Source organism: Sorex fumeus, unplaced genomic scaffold (assembly GCF_029834395.1).
Source record: "Sorex fumeus unplaced genomic scaffold, SorFum_2.1 ptg000002l, whole genome shotgun sequence".
Lineage (NCBI taxonomy): Eukaryota > Metazoa > Chordata > Mammalia > Eulipotyphla > Soricidae > Sorex > Sorex fumeus.
In genome coordinates, this window is record NW_026606059.1 from 68,953,103 (window position 1) to 68,965,486 (window position 12,384).

General features: G+C 36.0%; 1 protein-coding gene across 2 annotated transcripts in view; it reads left to right on the plus strand.

The window, feature by feature from the left end:
* The window catches only part of CSMD3 (CUB and Sushi multiple domains 3), a 1,250,820-nt gene that overhangs the window by 1,189,297 nt on the left and 49,139 nt on the right, over positions 1-12,384 (plus strand). For both annotated transcript variants that reach the window (XM_056128239.1, XM_056128292.1), the window contains 2 exons: positions 1,773-1,955; positions 6,217-6,393. In XM_056128239.1, the coding sequence (XP_055984214.1) occupies positions 1,773-1,955; positions 6,217-6,393 (360 nt within the window). The remainder of the gene's footprint in view (positions 1-1,772; positions 1,956-6,216; positions 6,394-12,384) is intronic.

The following is a 12,384-nucleotide window of genomic DNA, read 5'->3' on the forward strand; positions in this document are numbered from 1 at the left end:
AATACAATATGTCTTTCCTAGATAAGTAGCAAGTATTAGTGTTATTTCTCTGTCTTTACTTTTTACTCATATTTCCTCCATTCACTTTATATTAATTTAGCTTAAAGGACCATGCCAATTGCTTATTAGGGGTTGATTTACCTTGTTCTTCCATCAGACTGTCATTTGTGAAATGATTATTTAGTTTCTGAAATTTGTAATTAGCTGTTAATTCCAAGAAGAGACTGGAACATGAAATTTAATCTACATATGTCAGATAAAATTATTTAGGAAATTCTATTGAAGTAGATACCCTTCTTGTAATCTGGGGGCATTCAGTTTTCTTTTTCCTTCCTTTACCTTTTCTTAAATAAAATATTTTTTAATCTGACAAAATTTAATAATTTTTCAGAAATAAAATGAAATATAAGCAATTAAAATATGCCTATAAAACTTTATTTTTCAATTTTTTAATTTTTAATTTTTTTGCTTTTTTGGTCATACCCAGCATTGCTCAGGGGTTACTCCTGGCTCTGTACTCAGGAATTACTCCTGGTGGTGCTTGGGGGACCATATGGGATGCTGGGGATTGAACCTGGGTCACTCACATGCAAGGCAAATGCACGCTGTGCTATTGCTCCAGTCCCTAAAACTTACTTTAATGAGAAGTAAATGTCTTGGGGTAACTCAGACAAGTAACTTAAATACATGAGGATAATTTTTCCTCCCTTTCATGTGCATAATTATGCATTAGTATACTGCTACTAATTGCAAACAAATTGTGCACAGATATTTGAAAATAAAATAATTACCTTAAAATTCTGTGTGACTATTATTATGACCACATCAGAATGAGGTAGCAAAAAGAATTCCAAACAACAAAACATCTAGAGAGACAGGGCATTCTTAATAATAAATACCCATAATATATTTAAGTAAGTATATGACATTGTATATATGAATACATATTTATAGTGAAACTATTATAATTAGTTTTCAAAATTTAAAATGACTTTAACACTTTATCATGAATAGGTGTTCTTATTAGAAATTTAAACTGACCTGTCTAATATTTTTTTTTTTTTTGGAAATGCTCAGAAGGTTACTCCTAGCTCTATACTCAGGAATTACTCCTGGCAGTGCTTGGAGGACTATATGGGAAGTCTGGGGAAAAAATCTGGGTTGGCTCTGTGCAAGGCAAATGCCCTACCCGATCTAACCTGGTGTGTCTAATCCTTGATTACTTAGAATTTATTTTATATTTTATTTGTTATGTGTGAGTCTTTGGTCAGTGGTCAGTGGTCAGTGGTAGAAATTACAGAGGTCTGAAATGTTAAGATCTAGGAAGTATAATGTTACATTTCCCAGCACACTCAATTCTAACAAGAACAAAAAGATTTTCATTAGTGAAGGTTGAGAAAAGCCTGCAAGTAAACAAACTCTTGGCTTTAATTCTTGGTTCATAATTCTTTATCATATGGGGCCATAATTTAGTTATAAATTTCTGCTAGCTGGATTTTTTTAATCAGGTTAGTGAAATACTAATAAAATGTGTTTTAAGCTATTTGATGTCTCCAAATAGTACTGAGAGAGAAAATACCACCAAACTCTGCAAAAAGTCTTTTCTTATAGATTTCTTTTGATAAAAAGGCAGTTGTGAATTATATGATCTAGTCAACTTTGCATGCATATACTAAGCCTGTACAAAAATCAGTGCCTACATAAATTTTGGACTCAATTATGCATTTGAAAATGTTTATTAAAATATTATCTTAAATGTCACTGAACTGCAGGTGATGCTACTGGAACGTGTGGGGACCCAGGTACTCCTGGTCATGGTTCTAGACAGGAAAGTGACTTTAGAACCAAAAGCTCTGTACGTTTTGCTTGTGATACTGGTTATATTCTTCATGGCTCTGAAGAACGGACATGTTTGGCTAATGGCAGTTGGACTGGAAAACAGCCGGAATGTAAAGGTAATGTAAAACAGGAAAGACACAATGAAATATATTTTCACCTCACAGTGTATTTAAATTCCCTTGGCTACTACTAGTAAAATTACTATCGGTTTTTGCTTTCTCAACCCTGAAAATGAAACAGTGGTATTCCAATCTTACTGACATATTCCTATAAGAGAACTATACTAGTTAATAATTATAGGACATCTCTCTCATGGACCATTTATATACAGCAGTGTTTGTGTTATATGCTCATCTGTATTAAAAATAATTAGGATGTGTTCAAAAAGATTTGTGATGGAGCCAAACAATGGACTTGAGTCATAAAGCCATGTGCTTTATGTGCTTTAAGCTAGCTTTTATCCAGGTGCAAGGCCCCGAACTTAAATTTCAGTGCCTTATGTCAGCTCCCTGTTACCATTGGAGGTAGCTCTTGTGTACCCAGAGCACTGAACCACTTGCTAAGCACTGAGATATTAGGCAAAGCGAAAGAGAGGGGTTGAGCATCACTGGGCATATCGGATTTTCTTCTTTACCCCCAGCACCAGTGAATGTGGCTCCATTTTTAATTTTTTAATCAATTCTCTAGGGTCAGAGAGTTTAAGGCACTTTACTTGTATCCTAAAAATTCTGATCACAGTCCCCTGGTCACCACCAGAAGTGATTCCTGAGCACAGAGCCAGAAGAAAGCCCTGAGCAAAGTTGGGTATGATCTTATCCCCAACACCCACCCCAAAAATAACATTGAAAACCAAAAAAATATATGGTTGATTTTTTTCACCTATATTCCAGTTTTATTTGTAATGCAAAAAAGGTTGTTTTTGCAACATCAATATTAATGTTAAAAGGCCTGTCTTAATTTTCAAGTCTGTAGAAATAAAATCTTAAAAAGAGAGAGAAATCTTCACAGGTGACTAAAATTCTTAATCTTGTGGATGACTAACTTTTTAATTGTGCTGTCTCAGTTTAAAAAGAAATATTTTATACATTTGGCTAGAAAGTGAAATGTTGCTGAGAAATTATCCTAATGCTTTCATCATTTTTTTTGATATGACTTTAGTGCTAAAAACTCAACTGACAAGAGGTATTCATGAAACTTACTTGGTGTATACCCCCCAAAAAAGGCATTTTAAAAATAGGAGATACTTCACAATTGATACTACATGACATAATTTTTTTGATTGACTATATAACAGACCTTTTTATTATGTCTTAAAATTAGTATCCATATTCTAGGAAAGATAGGTATCTTATTTTAACCGGTACAAATTTAATCATTTGAGTTAGAAACAATAGCAAATCTGTTTCTATTAGAGGCAAAAACTTAAAGAACAAAATTAGTGAGCAAAACACAGTAAAACTAGAAATTAGCTTAACTTTTCACACTTGTTTTCAAAAGGCATGCATCTTTAATGATGCAAATGTACTATCTAAGCTAACTCTAAGTTCATCTCCGCTGCAAAATATTATATAGATAAAATCAATGCTTTGTTGATTTTTTGATAATGTGCACTTACATTATGAATTCAAAAAGAACATGGGGTTGTAGAAAATATAGCAGCATATTTTTCCCATTAATGAAAAACATGCAAATCAATTTAGAAATGAAATTCTAGAGTTGTCTAGAAAAGGTACAGAAAATATGTAAAAGCAAAAGAAACAGTCAACTTACAAAAATAATTCTATATAACTTCTAAGAAGCAATGTATAAACAGGGCTCAGAAGATAATTCCAAAGTCTGGAGCATGTGATTTGCATGTCCATGCTCCAGGTTCAATCCTCAGCACTGCATCATTTCCCCAGCAAGAGTTGGGAATAGCCCATAGGCTCTACATAACCTCAAAAACGTGTGTCTCATAATTTACCTAAGCAATAACTCTGTTCATAGGCATGACATTAACATTAGCTTTGATCTTCTCTAAGTTGGGTTTATTAAACTCTCCACATACAATTTCAGGGACCTCTCTTGCTTTTAAGTGTTCTGTATAGTTTTGGTTTTTGAGAGTACATGACTATTTATTATAAACATATTAACATTAGATAAATATTTTCTTTACCTTTATTTTGGTGGTCATAACTGGCAGTAGTCTGGGAAAATTTCTGCTTTGTTTTGGTGGTGCAGGGGGTACCATATATTGCAAGGATTGAGCTATGCTTGCTCCATCTAAAATATGTGGTCTGGTTTTCTGAGATTTCTCTCTGGTCCCTGGGAGAAAGTTAAAACTCCCTTTTTAAAAGTAATGGCAGAAAAAAAAAAGTAATGGTGTCTTTTCAGCTACTACTAGGTGTCAGGAGGCCAATGTTTACAGGCAATGATAAACTTTGTCAGTATTACAAAGAAAGAGTCTTTGGTACTCATTATTTTTTTTTATGTCCATAATGCTATAAACACTCAGGATAGATAATGCACTTACCTCTTTTCATTTTGAAATCATTTTAATTGTGTCTACTTGTATTCAAATTAAAATGTTCCAGTTTTAAAGATGTGGAGATATTACAGAGCAATAAACACAAATGACAGTGTGATTTGTCCATATCTTGAAACCACTTTGCCTAAAGAAATTGTTGTGTTGATTTATTGTGCAAGTTTGAGACCGAGTCTCTATTTCAAACTGCAAATTTCATGGCATTTAAAAGCAAGGATGATACTTTTAAAATTCTTTTGGTTTGTCTCTAGACTGGATCATGATGCATAGCAAATAAGACAAATTGTCATTTTAGGTAAGCACTAACAATGGATGTGGTGCAGGTTATTGCACTTGACAACTAAGACATGACAGTTTTCCTTACATCAAAGGTTCTGCTGAAAATATTACACAGAGATTACTCTTTGTATGTGTGTAAAATGTGTACATTTCCTGTTTGCGCACATTCACTCATTAAACAAGTGAAAAGTGAGATAAAGGAAAAGCAAATTAAAAACTTGAGATGAAACCAAGATGATGCTTTCTGTAATTACTATTATTTATAATTATAAATGTAGGGAAATTAAAAGATATTTAAACCCCTATGTACATATATATGTATATATAATTTAATGTATATTTGTGGAATAAAATAAAATAGTTCTATTGGAAAATTATGTTGTTGGCTGGAGTGATAGCACAGCGGTAGGGCGTTTGCCTTACAAGTGGCCAACATGGCCGACCCGAGTTCGATTCCTCCGCCCCTCTCGGAGAGCCCGGTAAGCTACCGAGAGTATCTCGCCCGCACGGCAGAGCCTGGTAAGCTCCCTGTGACGTATTCGATATGCCAGACACAATAACAACAAAGTCTCCAATGGAGACGTTACTGGGCCCGCTCGAGCAAATCGATGAACAACGGGAGGACCGTGACCGTAATGTTTATTAAGAAAATATTTTTTGTGATTCCTAATTTGAGAGTCTTGAAAATTTAACCGCTTCAAGGATTTATTTATTTTGTTTCAATTTAGCTTGCTTTTCCTACTCTGGAGCTCAGAAGTAGCTTTAAAATTTTAAAACAGAGTCAGAGAGATAGTACAGTGGGTAAGGCACTTGTTTTGCATGTGGCCAACCTGGGTTCAAACTTCAGCACCTTATAGGGTCTCTGAACAACTCTAAGAAGGGTCCCTATGTGCAGAGCCAGTTAGCCCTGAGCATTGCCGGATGTGGCCCCCCAAAAAAGTTTTAATACACAGCAGTGCTGTACTTACACTAATAAAAATATCCATAAATGGGACCAGAACTCTAGTAGAGCAAATGGAGAGATTGCCTTGTACCCTGGTGACCTCAGTTCAATCTCCAGCACCACCTGTGATCCCCCCAAGTTCTGGCAGGAGTGATCCAAGAGTGCTGAGCTGGAAGTAAGCCCTGCGCATCACTGGGTATGGTCAAAATAAACAAAAATTCATGGATGCTTATAATATTTAAATTATGCATTTTATATTTGCATTCTTAGAAGAATAAATATAATAAACTTTCCTGTATTTTATTTTTACATTTATCCTAGCTTTAGATGAGCGCTTTTAATACAAGACTAATAATTCTTTTGTAAAAGAGTTTATGGGACCCAAAAGCAATAGTCTCTCATCATCATCACCTTATTAATTTTTTACAAAACCATGAGCAACAGTCTTTAAAAAATAACTTTTGTGATTTGCATCCCTGTAATTGAACTCATAAAATCAATATAAGTTTATCTTGAATTTCAACCACTATAAAAAATACTTCAATGCTTATTGTAGAGAATTGCATTGCTTCTGTGAGTTCTGGAATTAATCTATCCATTTTTGTACATTAGTAACCATTATGTTTTATAGCTGTCCAGTGTGGTAACCCAGGAACAACAGCCAATGGAAAAGTCTTCCGGATTGATGGCACAACATTCTCTAGTTCAGTTATTTATTCCTGCATGGAGGGATATATTCTTTCTGGACCTTCAGTGAGACAATGCACAGCCAATGGAACATGGTCTGGAACTTTGCCTAACTGTACAAGTACGTTTGCAATGCTTTTAAATACTAATAGTTGTGTGATAAATATTTTTGAGCATTTTAGTGAATTTTTTTCTGATTAATCAAACCATGAAAGTTTTTGAATAGATGTTTTGTCTTTTGGATTGAATGATCATAATAACATTATGGTTAGAGAGAAATGTGAAAATACAGCTTGCTTATCAAGTTAATAAATTGTCAGGGGGAAAAGGAACACAGAAAATCAGTGTGATTAAAATTAGTTTAAAATACTTTTAAGAATTGAGAAGAGATCATTCTGTGTCTGTCCATCTCCTTCTGGCTAATTTTTCTCAGCAATGATACTTTCCAGATCCATCCACATTATAGAAAAATTATTTCATCTTTTCTCATTACCAAGTAACATTCCATTGTGTGTATATACCATAGTTTCTTTTTCCAGTGATCTGGGCTATTAGTCCAGAAGTTTGGGTTATTTCCAGGTTTTAACTATTGTGAATAGGACTGCAGTGAAAGGGTTTTCACCCTTTGAAAATGCCATTTCTGTGTAGAGTTTTTGTATTCTTGGAATGGATGCCACAATTGGAATTGTTCAGTCATATGGAAGCACAATTCGTAAGCCAAATATTTTCAAAAAAGTTTGAACCAGTAGATATTACCACCAGCAGTGAATGAGGGTGCTTTTCCCCCAGAGATTGAGAACCAATTTCCAGTAGGATGGAGAGAATTCTTCAGGGGAGAATGGGGGCTGGAGAAAGGGAGGTGTGCCAAGCCCCCCAAAAGAATGAGTCATTTTCTTGACTGACTGAAACATATTTATGAATTTTATTTTATCTTTTAGTATACAGATTTTACCATGAGTTCCATTTAAAGATAAGTAGAGATAGACTTGCTGTTTTATGAAGGATATCACAAAGTTTCTTGTAGTATCAATAATTATTATAACATGGAGTGATAGCACAGCGGGTAGGGTGTTCGCCTTACAAGCGGCCAACATGGCCGACCCGAGTTCGATTCCTCCGCCCCTCTCAGAGAGCCCGGCAAGCTACCGAGAGTATTTGATATGCCAGACACAGTAACAACAAAAGTCTCCATTGGAGACGTTACTGGGCCCGCTCGAGCAAAATGAATATGTAGTAAGATTAAAATAAGTTTTCTGACTTGAGTAGTAACGCACTTTTTTCCAACCATAAATAATTATTGCATTTGTTTCTTTTATTTGAGTGCTCCAATTTTAGTTAAGACAAATTTATCTTTGATTAAATTTCTCCTTATACTCTTAAGAATTTTAATCAAGTTTAAAAAACCAATTAAACAGAATATCAAGATATCAAAGATATATCAAGTTATCAAAATATCAAGAAAATTCCTTTATATTCAGGGAGAAATATTGTGTTGAGTAGAATATTACAAAAATTAGAATTTAATAACAACTTATTTACCTAAAAGCAGAATATTTAACATTTGGCTTATTTCATAGGAAAAAATATTACCAATATCCCTGTAACAATAAAGAAGCAAAACCAAATCTAACCACTTCCTAAGGGATACAAGGAGGGTTTCAGTGGAAATTTTATTCAATTAAAACTTATATTAGAGGCTATAGCATAGAGGTCAGAGACATGCAGCTGACTTCAGTTTGATTTCCTGTGCACATCTGGTGCTTTGGCACTGCCAGGAGTAATCCATGAACACAGAAACAGGAATAGCCAGGTGTGACCCTTAGAATTACTGATATAGACCAGAAATAAAAAACAAAAGAAAACAATTCTAGCATAATTGCATAATTATAATACGCATTTGTGCTGACCAAATTGTATAAAAAAACAAAGTTTCAGAGTTCTTTAATTTATACTGAATGCTTTTAAAATATATGATTGGTATAATTAGGCAATTATGACTGCCAGAATTCTCTAATTTGGGTACTGGGATAGATTAATATGCATAAACCAAGAAACTGAAATATCAAATCATTTATCAAGTTAGTTTATTGACAGAATTTAGTGATACTATTATAGAAGCAACAGGAATGATGGAATTTCCATTGAAGGTAGTTCTTTATAATATGTAACGAAAAGATTAAATTCAAGTAAAATGTTTATATATCTATTGTAATAATTACACACTATCTTTCCATATGGGGAAACTAAAGTATAAAATTGAATATATTAAAATATGAAATTAAAATGAGTAGAGGGATATCTTAATACCTCAGGGGAATTAAGAAACCAAAGATACCATATTAATACTTGGAAATCACACTTAAACAAAACTTTCTTTTCTTCCCATTTGGTTTTTGCTGTTTCTGCTATACAACATAAAATCTATATTAGAACGTTTACTGTGTACTAGGATGTGTGTTAAGAAACATACAGATGCTCAAAATTTTCACAACAAATCCATTAATGATATACTACTGACTTTTCTAATTCAAACTTGGAGAAATGCTATTTTACAGAGAAACTGTAACTTTCTTTTCCTTCCTTCATTCCATCCTCCTTCCTTCCCTCCCTCCCTCCCTCCCTCCCTCCTTCCTTCCCTCCCTCTTTCTCTCACTCTCCTTTCTTTCTTTCTTTCTTTCTTTCTTTCTTTCTTTCTTTCTTTCTTTCTTTCTAATAGTAAATTTATTTATGGCTGAAGCAAAAGCATAGTGGTAGGGCATTTGCCTTGCACTCAGCTGGCCAGGCCAAGCCGGGTTGGATTCCTCCACCCCTCTTGGAGAGCCCGGCAAGCTACTGAGAGTATCTCGCCCACATGGCATAGCCTGGCAAGCTACCCATGATGTATTGGATATGTCAAACACAGTAACAAGGCTCACGATGGAGACATTACTGGGCCCGCTCGAGCAAATCAATGAACAATGGGAGAACCGTTACCGTGATATTTTGTTTGGGGGCCACACCCAACAATGATTAGGGCTTACTCCTAGCAGGTTCTGGGAATCATGTGGGATGCTAGGGATCGAATCCTGTGTGTGCAAACCAAGCACCTTGCCCACTGTACTGCTGCTTTGTCCCCTAAATAATTTTAAAAGGGAGAGGGAGAGAGAGAGAGAGAGAGAGTGAGAGCGAGCTATGGATATACTAATACTAAAGAGACTGAAATGAATCTAAAATGTCTAAATTCCATAGCGAATGAGAGAGAGAAAGAGAGAAAGACAGAGACAGAGACAGAGACAGAGACAGAGACAGAGACAGAAGAGACAGAGAGAGCTCCATGGAGTTATCTTGCTTTCCAGGAGACATTTAGAGATGTCTGGAGAGAATTTGTGCTAAGTGGACTGTGTACTAGATATCTAAGAAATGGGGGTCAGTACAGGTGTCACTACTGCATACAGCAGCCATCTTCAAACAAGAATTCATTGCTTCCAAAAACAAATACTGCTATGTGGAGGCTGGCAAAACATTTAAAAAGGGGAAGCAACTTTCATTAGATGAGGTTATATAGCATGAGAAACATTATCAAACAATGGTTTGGCTTTCGTATCTGGAATTTCATTTGGTTACAGTAGATATCTGTTCTAGTCTTGAAGCGTGACATGTTCAAAGCATATGCCTTTAGCTTCGTGAACAAGCCCGTCTATTGCTGCACTCTCTCTAAAAGGCAAACAACAGGATCACATGTAATTGGTCCATAGAGGCTTGGTTACATGAATCATATGATACAAATACCCAAGTAAGGGAATGCTATGTCATTACAGATAAGACATATGCAACTATGTATCAAGGTATAAAAATCTCTATTGGATATTGGGTAATAAAATGAATTCTGTTATAAAAATGTGGTTGTTGTTTCAGAATGCATATTTGTATTGCTCATTTAAAAGGGTAAAAGACATTATTTTGAAATGACATAGATTAACTATGTTAATTGTTTTATTTTTATCACTTAGTCACTTAACTTCCACTTAGTTGTCGATTTGCTCAAGCGGGCACCAGTAACGTCTCCATTTGTTCCTGTCGCATGCTAGTGTAGCCCAATGGCATCTGTTCACTCTAAGAACATGAAGATCATTCATGATCTTGATGAAAAAGTCTGACCATCTGGTAGGTGGGCAGCCACGCAGTCTTTTGACATCCCATGGAATCCAGTTGGTAACAGCTCTAGTCCAACGGTCATCTTTAAATCTCATTACGTGACCAGCCCATCTGATTTTTGACACCGTGGCAAATGAGACAGAGTCCCTGATTCTTGATCATCCACGGATGTCAGAACTCCAGATTCTTTCTCTCATTTGAGTGAAACGTGATATTCCAAGCATAGCTCTTTCAATTCTTCTTTGGAAGACCTGAATAGCGTTCTCATCCTGTTTGCGTAGGGCCCAGGTCTCTGAGGCATATGTTAATGCAGGAAGAACAGTGGAATCAAAGAGATGTGCCTGGAGCCGGAGGTTCTTCGTCCTCTTAGCTATTTCTTCGACGTTCTTGAAGGCGTTCCAAGCTGCTCTCTTCCTCCTGCGCAGCTCGGGTGCCAGGTCATTTGTCATGTTGACTTCTCGACCTAGGTACACATAGCTGTTGCATTCGGAGATGGTCGTTCCATTGAGAGAGAATGGGGCATCAGGAATGAGGCTGTTTCTCATAAACATTGTCTTCGTAAGATTCAGCTGTAGTCCTACCTTTCCACACTCACGGTCAAAGTCGGCCAGCATTTGTGCCGCTTGGCTGATGTTTGGTGTTATTAAAACAATGTCATCAGCAAAGCAGAGGTGGTGTAATTGCCGACCATCTGTCTTCACTCCCATTCCTTCCCATTCCAGTCGCCGCATGATGTTCTCGAGGGTGGCACTGAAGAGTTTCGGTGAAACGCTATCACCCTGCCGAGCCCCTCTCTTGACATCAACGATCACTTCTTTGTAGAATGGTGAGATCCTGGTAGTGAATCCGCAATACAGCTCACGGAGGATCCTGATGTATTGGGCTTGAATGCCCTGATTCGCTAGGGCTTCAATGACTGCTTCCGTCTCAACAGAATCAAAGGCCTTCTTTAAATCAATGAACGCTAAACAGAGCAGCATCTTGAACTCCCGAGAAACCTCAATGAGCTTGGTTATCATGTGGATATGATCTATGATGCTGAATCCTTTGCGGAACCCTGCTTGCTCGCATGGTTGTCCTTCATCTAGTATTCTGCCAATCCTATTTAGGATGACTCGAGTGAACAACTTGTAGATGACAGACAATAGGCAGATCGGGCGATAGTTGCCAATGTCATGGATGTTTCATTTTTAAAACAAAGTTATCTGCTTAGAATGATTGCAAATTTTGACAAATGGACATCAATTATGGGATAAAATTCTTGAAAAATATCCTACCCAACTAAATCCAAACCATTAAATGTTGTTGTGTATAAATGTGATCTGTTTACCCATTCCTTACATACTCAGCAGTCATTTATTCCTTAAACATGTACTTTGTCTCTTATAATGAGTCTAGGTTCTAAGAGTACAACAGTGTAGAAAAGATATGCCATAGGCCTCTTCATAGGCTTTATTGAAATGTGAACATGGGTGTGTTTATGAGTTTGTGCTCTTGCCATGTATGGTTGAAATCTGGTTAGGTAGCATGCTACACAAGCACCCTGCCTGCTGGACGATCTCTCTGGTGCTGTTCATGGTCTTATTGCACCTTAGGCTCAACCGATTAGATTAAGAATGACATCATTTAATACCCATAGTTTTAATGGTAAATTAATAAACATGTAATAAATGACAAAAGTGCTATTCAGGTTTTTAATTTCTTTCATCTATATTTTCACTTTTATCCGAAACCTCAACATACTGGAAACATTTTATTAATAAAAAATCAAGGCCAGAGACATAGTATAGTGTTCAGGGTTGTTTAAGGTTTAACTGGTGACATTTAACCTGGGTTTAACTGGTGTAATATTTACTCTTTTATAGAAAAGAATATTTAAGAAACAAAAAATGATCCCACGAGGCAAGTGTGCCACACAGCTTTTATCTCCAAGGAGTGGGAGCGGGGGGTGGAAAAATTATAATCTTTGTTTTTCTTT